The 15,057-nt window shown below is 38.2% G+C and overlaps 1 protein-coding gene across 7 annotated transcripts in view; it reads left to right on the forward strand.

Moving 5' to 3' along the window:
* Positions 1-15,057, forward strand: part of LOC129624595 (uncharacterized) — a 324,961-nt gene that overhangs the window by 287,316 nt on the left and 22,588 nt on the right. For 5 of the 7 annotated variants that reach the window (XR_008701016.1, XR_008701015.1, XR_008701047.1 and 2 more), the window contains one exon: positions 12,627-12,921. The exons of the other annotated variants lie outside the window; for them this stretch is intronic. Coding sequence is in view for 1 of the 5 variants with exons in the window: in XM_055542760.1 (XP_055398735.1) it covers positions 12,627-12,715 (89 nt within the window). In the remaining 4 variants the exon portion in view is untranslated. Of the gene's footprint in view, positions 1-12,626; positions 12,922-15,057 lie in introns of those variants that run through there. 7 annotated transcript variants of the gene reach the window in all.

Raw genomic sequence — 15,057 nt, forward strand, 5'->3', positions numbered from 1 at the left:
CCTGCAATGCTGGAGACCTGGGTTTGATCCCTGGGTCAGGAAGATCCCCTGGAGGAGGGTGTGGCAACCCACTCCAGCATTCTTCCCTAACAATCCCATGACACAGGAGCCTGGCGGGCTACAGTCCATGGGGTTGCAGAGTCAGACACAACTGAGCAACACTTTCATTTTCACTCTAGACATAATGGTGGAAAAATCAATATGACCATCAAAGAGTACCAAGGCTCTCCATCAAAGGCAACATTGGTTTGTATGACCCACAGTGCCACCTACCCTTGGAGGCAGTCCTGGGCCTAAAGTCCAATCTGGGTTTCTATTCTATGGCATCTGGATTCTGCAATGTGAATTTCCTGGGTTTCACATTTAGCCTCATCTATGAACTATGTCTTTTAAATTAATAGTAAGCCTACTTCCCCTGAGTTTATCACAACCAGCCTGGACATATTTCTACTTTCTATATGTTCTACTTTATTCATCAACATATCTTTACTTTCACTGCAACAGTACACATCTTCTCCCATAAAATATGACAGATGTAACTACTGGCATATACATAGATTTGAACGATATACTCTTTCATATACAATAAAATTAGAATTATATATATATATAACCATAGACATAAATACACACATATGTAGGTAAATATATAATACATAGAGAGAGTGAGAATAGGTTAGAAAACATAATTATTCTAGACCACACTAGAAATATTTTAAATTTGTCAACTAGTGATAAATTTCATCAGAGCTATAATCAGATGGGTCCCATACATTTTCTCAAGAAATGTTATTAGTATTACCTTCACAGGTATCAAATAAAATACAAACCAAAAATACTCTAAAGGAATCATACCTGTCCTCTGAGACAGATAGGTAAATGAACACAGAATTCTGTACCAACAAAGAGCATTTTATTTCCATACATAACCACTGATAATGATCACCTTTACACATATGGTGCTGAGGAAATATTTTACTTTGTCCCCAGATCATTTCACAGGGCTTATTTTTTAAGTACTTACATTATTTTCTACAAAGGAAAAAATTTGATCCAGTTTATAGCTCTGTTCCTTTTAATCCTTGGTCTTCTTCCACGTTTGGTTCCTTTAGCACTTATAACACATTTCTCTTCTTCTTTTTTAATCTGGGAAAATTTAGCCTTAGTGCACCATCTGTTTCATGGTGAAGCGTTTGTGTTTCAGCTCCCCAGATGGGTTGAGCAAGAGAAAAAGGTTAAATGATTTAACTTGAATTCACACTGAGTCATCTGCCTTCAGCCCAGTCATGACAAAGTGAGAGATTTTCAAGGTTTCTTTTTTTCCTTCTTCATTACACTCAGATCACACAGCCTTCAGTGGAGCTTTCTTGAAACAGAACCCAGTAGCAAATGTACTCAATATTGTTGGACAATAATTTGGATTTGAAATTTATTTCTAATGTACAACTTTTTTAAAAATGAAAAGTAAATGCTTCCTTTCACAGGAAGTTAAAACCCAACTTTTTAAATATCACTGCCCTCTAGCCTGGTGTGCTGCAGTCCATAGGGTCACAAAGAGTCGGCCACAACTGAGCGACTCTCTCTCCTGTCCATGTCACCTTTTATGCCTCTCCCATGTTACTCTTGCAACACCACCTCTTTTTTTCCTTATCTCTACCAATGAATAGGCAGTTTTTCCTACCAACAGTGCACAGATCACTAGTTTTCTAAAATGTGCCTGAAGCCCATCTTATTCAGTACTGTTCTATTCAAAAGGGTTAGTTGCTGCTGCTACTGGAAGTCGCTTCAGTCGTGTCCGACTCTGTGCGACCCCATAGACGGCAGCCCACCAGGCTCCCCCGTCCCTGGGATTCTCCAGGCAAGAACACTGGAGTGGGTTGCCATTTCCTTCTCCAATGCATGAAAGTGAAAAGTGAAAGTGAAGTTGCTCAGTCGTGTCCGACTCTTAGCGACCCCATGGACTGCAGCCTACCAGGCTCCTCCATCCATGGGATTTTCCAGGCAAGAGTACTGGAGTGGGGCGCCATTGCCTTCTCCCAAAGGGTTAGTACTTTCATGCAATTCCAGGGTTCACAGAGCAAAAGAGCTTCCATGATAAGAAAGAGTACAGAGAGCAGAGGATGCATAAAACAATGTGTATTGATTAAATTTATTTCATTTTAATATTATGTTCATGCATGCGTGCTCAGTCACTTCAGTCATTTCCAACTCTTTGTGACCCTATGGACTGTAGCCTGTCAGACTCCTCTCTCCATGGGATCCTCCAGGCAAGAAAACTGGAGTGAGTTACCATGCACTCCTCCAGGGGATCTTCCCAACCAGGGATCAAAGTCAGATCTCCTGCATTGCAGGCAAATTCTTTACTGCTGAGCCACCAGGGAAGCCCTCATTTTAATATTAAATAGTATGAAAAGAGGGTCAAAGTTGATTTATTCAACCTTCAGTAAGTTTCACTCGGTGCAGAATTCTTGTCCTGAGACTGGGATGAAATTCAAAAGAAGTAGAGATTATGGTTCCCCTTGAGGAATTTGATCTCTAGTAGAAGCCATTATCAAGGTGTCCCCATTTAGGGCAGAAACAAGTTATTTCATTAATGAACCAAAGGCTGTAACTATCAATTTAATCAAAATTTTATGGACTGAGTCTTTTTACTGAATTGTTCTTTTTAACAATTGATCCAGTTGTGTATTTCAATGTGGTCAAAATATAGGAAGATCCTACCCTTAATGTTTGGTGGCAGGATGTCTCAGTTTCTTAGTTTACCATAGTTAATCATGCTTTTTGATTGACATATTGACATTTTAATATCACATATTAATATTTGAAACTGTAATGATTCAATATAACCTACCTGCTTCTTAAAGAACTGAAAAAATTCTGACTTTTAGGAGTTAAATTACTTCTAAGTTAAATTATTTAAGTTTCAAAAACATAAAGTAACTTTAGCATAGAGGGCTAACAAATGCATCATAAAATTATATATCTATAAAACTAGCACTATGCTTACCCCATAATTCAGGGACTATTCATTACCTTCACGAGGCATGTATATTACTGATCTATCTAATGATTCCACCAGTGTAGAAAATCAATCTAATATTTATGTCATACAAAAGTTATTAATACTAGGAGCAACCTTTAAGAGATTAAACTTCCAAGTTTATTTTTGTCTACATGAGGTTGTGGATGTAGTTATCTCCTCACTAAACGTCACATTTAAGTGTAATTAATTACTCAATTTTTTCTTTGGGTAGATAGATTGTAATCTATATAGAGAAAAATGATCTCTGCTTATTCAACTCTATCTCTGCAGCTCCTAGACTAGAATTTGGAATATTTAAATATTTTGTCAAATAATCGATAAATTGCATTGAAGACCATCTGCCTTCCTTTTTAGGAGCTCATGGATTACAGAAGAATCAATATTTTTTAAAATGATGTTAATTTAAGTAAATAAGCATTTTCATGAGGATATCATTTCTATTCAGTATGAATTGAGTTGTGCAAACAATACAGAGCTTAGAGTTACAGAGAAATTCACAAAGGAGAAAGCATGAGATTTGGGTCTCGATGGATAATGGGGTAAGCCAGGTAGAAGGGTAGGCAAGGTATTCCAGGCTGAAGGGTTGATTTTCAATAAATGGAGATGAAAAAAATCTTTTTTTCTTATTAGCTTCCTCATCTAGCTAAAGAGTTGCAAAATGTTGAATACATTTCTTTCAATTACATACAATTCAGGAAGATGCCAGCATGACCAGATGGATGGTTTTCAGATTCACACTTCAGAAACACATGGTGCTTCTCTGAGGCAATTGTGTACTGTTTCTTTTAAAATAGCAGGAAGCATATGGGAACGGGATTGGATCCGTCAGCTACTATCAAAAGAAGGGTGAAGCTTCTAAAATAAATTAAATCAAAACCTATAAAGTAACAAAAATTTTTTATCATACTTTGAAATTCTAAAGTTTTACATTTGTAGATACATGGACATTTAAAAAGAAAGACTTTTTCATGCAAAGCACAATCTCTGCTAACAGCTGTCAAATCTGAGACCAAAAAGAATAGATAGACAGACAAGGTCAGTGTAATGAGAGTCTGGAAGAATTTTATTGATTAACAGTTAAGTATTTCCACGCCTTAACAGAATTGCAAATTTCCTAAGAAATGCAAACACACATAAAACATTTTGCCTATTTTTCCTCCAATATCTTTTTCTCCTCTGAGCACAATCATCCAAACAAACGTAAAAGCAATTACAGTATCAGACGTGTATATGAAAACATCTGCTTTAAATTAAGTAACTTAGGAATTATGGTTGTCCTTTGCTTTGTGTAAAGGCATTTCTCCCTGTTTCCTATTTGCATCTTAAAGCAAGTGTAGAGGTGAGTGGCTTTGCATCAATTCTAACCACGATGTTTCCATGAATGAGTTTTACAACCGGGTCAAATCTTCCTAATGCTAGACTTATAATTTACCGTCCTCTGTGTTTTCTGGGACCATTTATCTTTTCCCAAGTTATTATTATGGGATTTGGAATGATTACACATCAAGGAGAGTGCTTTTATAAGATTGAACCCAAGGAATTAAAGGAGCTTTAGATAGCAAACCTCTATTTTAAGAAAACTTTTTTTTTTCCAAGGAGGATGACTTTCTTTGCTTTGTATCCCTGCAGAGTCCTTGATCCCAGATAAAGGAAATGGTTGTCTGGTGGCTTTGAAGTCATCGTCTATCCTTCCTTCATTTTGACTCCCACAAGCCTATATGAATTTGTCAATATTAATTATGGAGTAGTGATATAAAAATAACATCGTCTGTTGTTCTCCTTCATCCACTCATTCCATAGGCATTTATTGACTTCTGGGATAGGTGTTATGGAGCATTCAAAGATAAATTAGATCTATATCATGACTTCATAGAGTTTATAGGCTGCTGGGGGAGCTAAGATATAAATAACTATAACACAAGGAATAAAGTGATAAGTATGGTAATCAAGGTACAGTGTTATGGGAGTTCAGAAGAGCAATAGGTGGTTACAGATGGCTAACATTCACAGACATTTGAATGATTTTTCTTTTTAGAATATTCCAGAAAATCCTTTGACATAGTCAAAATGTTTTTTTAAAAGTTCGGCATATAAAAGCTACACAACTAGCATGAGATTTATAACACTACCTAATACTAAATCATCATTATCAACATCATCCAATCATTCACCTCCTTCCTATACTTTATCATAACCATAGGTAAAACTAGAAAATGATTAAGATAGCATGTACTATATTTATCATTTTTAATGGAGATGCTTGCATTTCAAATCCTATTTTTATGTATCTGAAACTCTAATAAAAGCTGATTTTAAGATATTTAAATATTAAATTTTTTTTTTAATTTGATACTGGTTTCAACTTACAGGCACAATGTCCTCATCATATTTGGTTTTTAATGGATAAGATCCATTTATGTTTTCAAATTTACTACTCTAAATTGCATTGGAAACTGGGAAGCTAGAAAGCTGCCATGCTAAGAAGTTGTGTGGTTCTTATGCTAATATAACTTTAAACAACTGAAGCATGTTTCTATCTTAATTTCTTTGTAGTGTGGCAAACTAAGGTGCTTTCTAAAGCAGTACTGAGTAGGAAAGAAGTAGAATTATTGCCAAAGAAACCAAAATGATAGAAAAATAGACTTTGTGACTAGATGACAAAGAAAGGAAATGGAAAAAATAAATCTGGAAGATGATGAGAAGCAAAATATCAGTTAGTAAATAGATTAAGAAGACAATTTTTAAAAAGTATCTTTGAGTCTCTTCACATGCTATTTGGTTCAAGTTGCTAGAACAGCAATTTGAAGAGGCTCAGGCGTTGGATCTATATTCCCTTAGTTTCTGAATAAATATACTACAGAGAGTCCTACCATCAAATGTTTATGGAATAAATAATTGTCATCATCCTTTGTATTTCAGTTTTAAACTCTACAGCATGTTTCAAGAAATATGAAATATGAGAGCCAAGCTTAGCCAGCTGTTATTCTCTTACAATGACTTTGTAAAGGTATCACCCCTACTTTCCAGGTTCCCAAATCAAATCATAGTGACAAGTGAATTTGCTAAGTTAGAAGCACTTGCCAAAAAATAAAATTAGCATTAGATTGATGAAGAATTTATATCTTAATTCCAACATTAAATAAAACATGCTCCATTGAAAACAATAGCTCCAACCATATGCTTTGTTAGTAGAAAAAGGAGCATGTAAACTCCAAATTTCTAGTGGCTATGCCAAAAATCAGTTCAGCCATGCATATTCAATTATAACACACAGAAAATATGATATCGCAAATAAACATGCTCATAAATAAGCTTGTTTGCCATAACAAATGATTTCATTATCTGAGAAATAGAGGAATTCACATTTAATAAATTTACTTTAGCATCAGGGATTTCTTTGCTAAGCATTCTCTCCAGGTAAGAATACTGGAGCGGGTAACTATTCCCTTTTCCAGAGGATCTTCTCAACAGAGGAATCGAACCTAGGTCTCCTGCATTGCAGGCAGATTTTTTTTTTTACAGTCTGAGCCACTAAGTGACAAAGAAAATTACATTTTCTCTGGAGTGGGTAGCCATTACCTTCTCCAAAGTATCTTCTCGACCCAGTAAACAAACCCAGGTCTCCTGCACTGCAGGCAAATTTTTTTTACACCCTGAGCTACCAAACCACCAAGAAAATTACATTTTCTCTCCTGTGAAATTGAGACTGGGAATCAGAAGTGCTATCTCTATGTCTAGTAGGGCTTGGATAAGGCGGGGGTTGTATTGTCCATGTACACAGAATATCCTGCATAATCCACCTGCTATACAATAGGAACTCTTTTTTTAAATTTTTTTCCAGTCAGTACTTACTAGATGCTAGATACTGCTAGTTTTGTACATATTAACTCAACTAATCCTTACAACAACCTCCGAGAGATAGGTTTTACAGATGAACAAACTTAGTCACAGAGAAGTTAAACAGGTTGCCAAAGCTGAAACAGCTGGTAAGTGTAGAGTAAGTTTTGAGTCAGGCAAGTCAGCTCCAAAGTCCACATTCTCACCCACCATCTCTCCTGCCTACCCCTTTGAGAAGGGAAACTGGCGTGGGGGCGGGGAGGAGGAAAGAAAGAAGGAGGAGGAAAAGCTCGCTTCTTCTGAAATAATCTTTTTCCAGAAATTCCTTTAAATTCATGGATTTAGCAGTAAAGCATCCTAACCTTTTGCAAACAACACTGCAAGTCCATCATGAGCGAAGACTTAGACCTTGTCAGGGCCCCCTGAGTCCTGTGCCTTGGTAACGTTGGCAGGATGTAGCAAGTGAGTGACAGGGCGGCTCCTCTCATTTCTACCTTGGAGCAGCTCTTTGATGCCCAGATCTCATTACTGTGAAAACTTTTTCCTTTGTGCAATGAACATCAACTCAGAGACACGACTGAGTGAAGGCCAGGAGAGGCTACATTTGGGATGTGAGGGGAGACAGAAGAAAGGTGTTACTGGGAAGAAAAATGTGAGTCAGCAAAAATCCAGGAAGGAGCATGCCCAAACATTTCATTACTTGGGAATTTGGTAATTGAGAGAGTTTCCAGACATCTTCCTGGAATGTCCAGAGTCTCACGAAGGTTTATCTGATTAGTCAGTTAGCTTTGAATGCTTTATATCTATCTGGATTTCCTTCTTCCCATATGAGACCTTCAGCTTTTAACTGAGAGTTTGGAAAACTTTATATGTGAAAAACCCAAAGTGCTTTAAGACGTACACATTTTTTTCAAACTCATTTTACATTTGAAGGGTTTTTGCTAAGAAAAAAAGTAAATGATATAAAAATCAGGCCCAAGTTTCTTCTAAGACTAAATATGTAGAATTTAATTTTGGAGACATGATAATACTACATTAGGATGGATTTCTTTATCAAAATATTGTTTTTTGTATGCAGTAATTTTATGGCTTTATGTTGAGGCTCTAGACTAATGTTACAAAGGAAGCTTATGCAATGCTTTTTAATAGCAACAAGTAACAAATCTGTAAACTGAGAAATGTCAGTTTCTCAGGAAAAATAATAACATTCAAATGTCTGCAAATGTCAACATATTGAATTTAGAAAGTTTAAAAAAAAAAAACAACATATTTGCAGGACGAGCTTGCCTAAACTAAGAGTCCCCATGGGTCAGGACAAAAAAAAAAAGAGGGGTCTCTTGCCCTCTTCCCTAAAAGGAACTTAGGCTATTCTTTGCCTCACACTCTGAAGATACCAAATAAACCAATTTATAGGTCTCATAGGTCATCAAGAGCCTGGATAGATGCCTGTCTTTCTGGAGCTGAAAGGACATAGGAACATGTGAAGAGAAAACCGAAGTGTATTGGTATTACTTGGTATTACTTGAAGAAAGAAGAAAGCTAGGCTCAAGACCTGGAAAAGTAAATTCATAGTATGTGTCAAAGTAAGACAGCTTTCCACTGGGCTTTCCCGCTGAAGAAGCCTGGAGATTTGTTCAGACTACTAGAAAAAAGCAGGTTTTTGTTGGTGGGGGTGGTTTATTTGTTTATCCCTAAAGCTTTGTGACATGCAAAAAATTATACGCTAATGACTTCTTTTTTTTACATAGCAGCAAAGCTGACTTGAATTTTTTTCAGTATATGAGATGAATTTTTTCACCCAGCATATGAGATGAAGGCATCTCATATGCTCCCAAAGTAAAGAGTGATTTTGAAAGTCACAGTGAAAATCATGGATCTTTATTTAGATCTTGTTTGCATTGAATTTGGATTAGTTGACCTCTTAAAATCTCCCCTAACCCGTTTGTGCTTCCTTGGGATGTTACATGGCAGCTAGTCTATGGAATGTTTTTAAAAAGACTACGCCATTATATTTTCAATTCGGAATTTTAATATCTCAAGATAGAAAAGGGATTGCTTGTCTTCACATGCAATATATTTATATAAATTTTAATCACAAGATTCCTATCATCCTTCTGATGCAGTTCATGTAAACTGAGCTTAACCAGTATTAACACCACTAAGAAGGAAATAGGTTTTGTAGAGTAATGGAATTGACAAGAGCCTGATTGGTTTTAATTATGGACATGCTTGTCATCTAAAAAGAGAATGGGTTGAAAGGAAAGAGAAAAGAAGGCATGTGGAATTAAGAAAACCCAAAGCTGTTCTTAATCCCACTGCATCTTAAAATCTTCTTTCCAGACCATACCTGAAGTTCTAAACAGCCCCCAGTTTACGCCTCTCTTTCTTGAGTTACAGACAGTTGCATTCCTTAAGACCAGGGACTGTCACAATGAAAGAGAAGGTTCTCAAGAGGAAGTAGCTGTCAAGGATGGCTAGACAGGAAATGTTACTTATCTTGACAGCGGTTTTGACTGTAATGGATTAACCCCACGATCAGGATTTGCCTACTTTCACCTCTTCCTACCTCCCTCTCTTTTGAGCAAATGTCTAGATCCCTGAGATATTGTTCTGTTGTCTAGAGACATTTTTATTTGTCACAACTGGCAGAGGGGTGCTACAGGCATATAGTGAGTGACTGTCAGGAATCATACTAAACCTCTTACAATGTAGAGGAAAAGTCCTTGCCACACACAGGAAATTATCTGGTCCAACACATCAACAGTGCCAAGGTTGGGGAGCCCAATTTTAATCCCACTTTACACACCAGAGCATGAAGTTATTTCACCTCATGTGTTCTTGTCATAGTTTTGTTCCTTTGCTATGTCTCTTCAGTCATATCTGATTGTTTTTGTGACCCCATGGACTGTAGCCCACCAAACTCCTCTGTCCATGGGATTCTCCAGGCAAGAATACCGGACTGGGTTGCCATTTCCTCCTCCAGGGGATTGTCCCAACCCAGGGACTGAACCCTCATCTCATTATGTTTCCTGCATTGGTGGGCAGGTTCTTTACCACTCACATCACTTGGGAAGCCCTTTGCTCCTTTAATGTAAGATAAACGAACAGTGTATCCTTCCGTAAAGGAAATATGCTTCTGTGCTTAAAGTCTTCCTGAGTGATAACAAATAAAATTATATATAGCTGATTCAGGAGGAGGCTCATGAATGCATGCCATTGTTGGACAATAGTAATTTGCAGCTAACTAAGTCATCCTTGGGCCTGGTTGCATGTTAGAATTAACTGGAGAGATTTTTAGAAGGACTAGTGCCAGGGCATCACCCACTGGAGATGCTGGTTGAATGGGTCTCATTAAACCAGTCCAGTTTAAGCCTGGACTTAGGTGGCTTCCAGAGCTTGCCAAGTAGTTGTAATGCAGAGTCAGAGATTTGCCATTGATTCTAGCTGGCGGGCACGGCTGCTATGCCAACAAACTCAGAAATTCATTGGAGGGTCCAGCTCCCTGGAAATGAGCTAGGTACATAAAGTTTCAGGAGTTTGCTTGCTTTCTCTAGATGTTGTTGTTCAGTCACCCAACTGTGTCTGACTCTTTGCGACCCCATGGACTGCAGCACACCAGGCCTCTAGTTGGCTGGGGGCTAAAGAATGAACCCAAAGATTTCCCTAAAATCTATCACTACCTGCTAATACCCACCTGAAGGACACCCAAGAGAATCTAAACTCTCCAAATTTAAATGGAGCACAATCTAGGAGTGCCAGGTGGGCACATGGCTCTAACTTTCCGTATGTGTTTATCCTTTCTTTGCACTGTGTTTTTATACCCCATGAAGACTGATGGAGCCAACTTAGCTCTTGCCTGTCACGTTCTCTGTCAAATAAGACAGTTTCAGCAGCAAGGATGGTTGTTGTTCAGTCACTCAGTCATGTCCCGCTGTGCAACCCCATGGACTGTAGCACGTCAGGCTTCCCTGTTCTTCACCATCTCCCAGAGTTTGCTCAAACTTGTATCCATCAAGTCAGTAATGCCATCCAATCATCTCATCCTCTGTCGTCCCCTTCTCCTCCTGCCCCTAGTCTTTCCCAACATCAGTGGATTTTCCCAACGAGGATGGTATGCTAAGCCAAAACATGAGGGACTGCAAATATTTTCAAAGACTAATCTTTCTTTTCTTCCTTTCTCCATAATCCACTGGAATGAGAAAGATAGTTTGATGGTTTGCCCCCTTTATGCCATTTCCCTCCTTCCAAATGCCAGCCTCTAGGCTAAGCTTTAACAGTAAATGTGCAGATACTCTCTACAAATCTGAAGGACCCCATGATGGAGGTCTTCCTGGTGTCATTGAAATGTGCAGTTGAGTGTGTGCACATGTGCAGGGTGGGGTGCTGTACAAGGAAGTGAGTATAGTAGGGATTCAGCCATTCCCAGCACTCCTCTCCCCAGAATCTGCCTTTCAAGTCCATTACTTTGTCATAGGATCAGACCCCTGTTCCCTCCCATCCTGAAGTGCTAGGCTTAAAACTATGCAAAGGAAATTTTGCTTAAGGGAAACAGTTTAAATGAATTGGTTTAATATTAGCAAAATATTATTTCTGTAATAAAAACATATGCGTATAGTGAAGTTGGGTCAGTCAAACTCAAGAACTGTAGGATCACAGGCAGGGCAACTGGCACAAACTTGGCCACGGAGTAAGTCTTCAGTAAACAGTGAGTCTCACTGTGGTGTTCTCTGGCCCCTGGGTCTCACTTCTTTCACCTCTCATCCAAGGCCCCTCAGGTCCTCTGCCCCGGTAAAGGAAGTGGGGTTTGACCATGCAGAAATAGAACTTGGTCATACCACCCAGAAACAGTGACAGCAATAATTGAGGAAACTGGAAAGTGAGCATTCATTCATTGTTGCTGTTGTTCAGTTGCTAAGTCATGTCTGACTCTTTTGCAACCCCATGGACTGTAAGACTGCCAAGCTCCTCTGTCCGTGGGATTTCCCAGGCAAGAATACTGGAATGGATTGCCATTTCCTTCTCCAGGGAATTTTAGCAGACTAGGGATTGAACCCGTGTCTCTTGCATGGGCAGGCAGATTCTTTACTGCTGAGTCACCGGGGAAGCCCTTCACTCATTAGGAGAAGAAAAATAAGAGGGCTGATGAGAACTTCAGATTATGGTACTAAAACAATATCATCACTTATTGCTTGACTTTCTTTGCTCACTCAATGATAAAACAGTTTCATAGTTCTTAAGAAATTCCAATTTTGAATTTTTAGGAGAAAAAATATGGTATATCTAATTAAATTTACCTTTAGAATTTCTATTAGAATTCTGCCTGTGATTGGATTTTACTTTCTAGTTTTATGTTTCAATATTGTAGGATATGCCACTGGAAGCATCTTTGTCTGTAAAAAGAAAAAAAAAGTGAATAATTCTCCTTTGTAATTGTCAAATTTGAGATGGCTGACCTTCACACTTTAATGATTATATGTGTTTGGTTTATTACTTGATAAAATGAAGATAACAATACTTATCCCCCCAAAGTGTTGTAAGGATTAATTACTTAAGTATACGTAAAGCTTGGAAAATACATTTGAAATATATTTAGTATGTGCTAAATAAATGTTCACTCATTTCCATCTTCATGCAGTGGTTACTCAACGTAAATGTTTTTACTAACAGCAAATGATTTTTAAAAATAGAGATATATTAAATGTTTCTTCAAATCTATATCCAAATTGTTGGTTTCTTTATCTTGTAGACTTCCCTATAGCTGAGAGCTGCCATTCACTTAAGAAGAAATCTTTTAAGAGAGGGACAACCGGGCTTCCCTGCTGGTTCAGTAGTTAATGATCCACTTGCCAAAGCAGGTTCGATCCCTGATCCAGGAAGATCCTACGTGTCACAGAGCAACTAAGCCCATGTACTGCAACTAAGACTCTGTACTCTAGAGCCAGAGAGCCGAGATTATTGATCCCGTGTGCTGCAACGACTGAAGCCCTCACCACTGACAGCCCTCGCTCCACAACAAGAGAAACTGCCACAATAAGTCTGCACACTGCATCTAGAGAGTAGCCCCTGATCGCCACAACTAGAGAAAAGCCCACACAGCAACAAAGACCCAGCATGGCCAAAAATAAACAAATAAAATTAAAACTAAATACATAAAATCTTTAAAAAATAGAGAGAGACTACACTAAAATATAGTATTTTACAAGTACAACACACCTCAGTATTTAGGATTTTCTTTCTCAGTAAGTTCTGACTAACCATAATGAAAGGCTATTAACATTTGGACTTTGCAAAGAGAAACAGCTTCCAAAACTATCTTCTAAACTATCCTTCTAAATTATATCTATTCTGGGGCAAGGCAAGAATCTAGGTACAACTGTACTTTCTTCTAAAAGGAAACTATTTTCTGTCCTTTCTCTCAAGTCTCATAGGAATCAATACTAAAGTCAATTTGCTGCTGCTGCTGCTGCTAAGTCGCTTCAGTCGTGTCCAACTCTGTGCGACCCCATAGACTGCAGCCCACCAGGCTCCCCCTGGGATTCTCCAGGCAAGAACATTGGAGTGGGTTGCCATTTCCTTCTCCAATGCATGAAAGTGAAAAGTGAAAGTGAAGTCACTCAGTCGTGTCCGACTCCCAGCGACCCCATGGACTGCAGCCTACCAGGCTCCTCCATCCATGGGATTTTCCAGGCAAGAGTGCTGGATTGGGGTGCTATTGCGTTCTCCAAAGTCAGTTTAGAGGAACCCTATTTGAAAACAGGTTGAATCCCTTGCTCTGGGAACAGGCAGTAGTCTCTTCCACCCCAAGGGGCGGGGCGACCTCAGTGTTTTAACCCTTAGTGCGAATTGTTCTAGGAACAAGGAGAGGACATACCTTATACCAGAAGGCGTGCTGAATATTTTAAGTGAATTCAGTGCCATATTTCTACATAGACACTCACAACATAACTTCTATTCTGGATTAAATAGAAGAAAGGCAGAGGCATTGTTGGTGAGACACAGTAGAGTTACTGTTCAGGATGTATAATGGTTCTAGGGCTGGTTGGGAGAAAATGTGTCCAGTTTCTGGACCCAGAACAGATAATGGTCATAAAAAGTAATTTCAGATGTCCCACATAAACAAAAACGCAGGTACTGTAGGGAATGTGGATGAGAAAGGGTGAACATAGAAGTCATGCCTTTACTTTTTAATTCATCTTGACATCCAAAAGTGGTTAGTCAATAAGGGCTCGTGCTTTTGGACAGGGCATTAGCAGGTTAAGTATATTGTAAGTTAAGAGATCAAGACCAAGTCTCTTCTAATTCTGCAGAAAATTCAATAGCGAGAATATTCATTTTTAAACACAAAAGTTAATGGGTAGTCCATGAGAATAATAGCATAGAATTTTCTCTTCCATTTTTATTAGAAACAGATCAAGTAAAATTTTTAATAAAAATGCCTCAAAAATAGAGCAAATGTTGCTTTTAGCACAAGCTTATGCCTTTCCCAAACTGCCCTATGTTAATTAAAGTTGCAAAAAGAAGTTTTTCGCAGTTTTAAAATTATGTATAAGGAAAGATTGAATAACAGGATGGGGCCATCATTATGCTAAAATGTTGGCTGAAAATAGTAAGAAACAAAACTCCACATATGCTTAAGGTCTCAACAATCTATTTTTAAAGATGCTGGAAGAAAATTTACAAAGTGTTCATAATGGTTGCCTTCAAATGGTGGTATCATGGTTGAATTTTTCCAGCTTTATAGCTCTATTTCTGTAGTTCGTATAATCTACATGTTTTATTTTTACAGTCCTTGGGGGAATAAAACAAACGTCCTATGATATCATAATATAGAAATATCATATGCATATTTCAGTTTCCTTAGCGGTGACGTTCACATCCTGAGGCTCTGGCAACATTCTTTTTCTTTTTTCCTTGCTAAATTAATCAAATCACGCCAAGATATTTTTTATTTCTAAACTCTCAATGAGAGTTTAACTTTGAAACAAGGAACTCTATTTTTTTTTCCCCCTTTGCCGAACACAGTGTCTGTACTTTTTCTGGAATCTAAATGAGATGCCTTCAACCAACTAATCTCAAAGACGGGAGAACAAGAGCCTCCATAGAGCTCCTGGGCAGCACAGGCACTGTTACTTTAAGAGTAGCATTCGCCGCCCCCTCACACCCACAGACTCTCTTTG

The sequence above is a fragment of the Bubalus kerabau genome, chromosome 12 (genome assembly GCF_029407905.1).
Source record: "Bubalus kerabau isolate K-KA32 ecotype Philippines breed swamp buffalo chromosome 12, PCC_UOA_SB_1v2, whole genome shotgun sequence".
Taxonomy (NCBI): domain Eukaryota; kingdom Metazoa; phylum Chordata; class Mammalia; order Artiodactyla; family Bovidae; genus Bubalus; species Bubalus kerabau.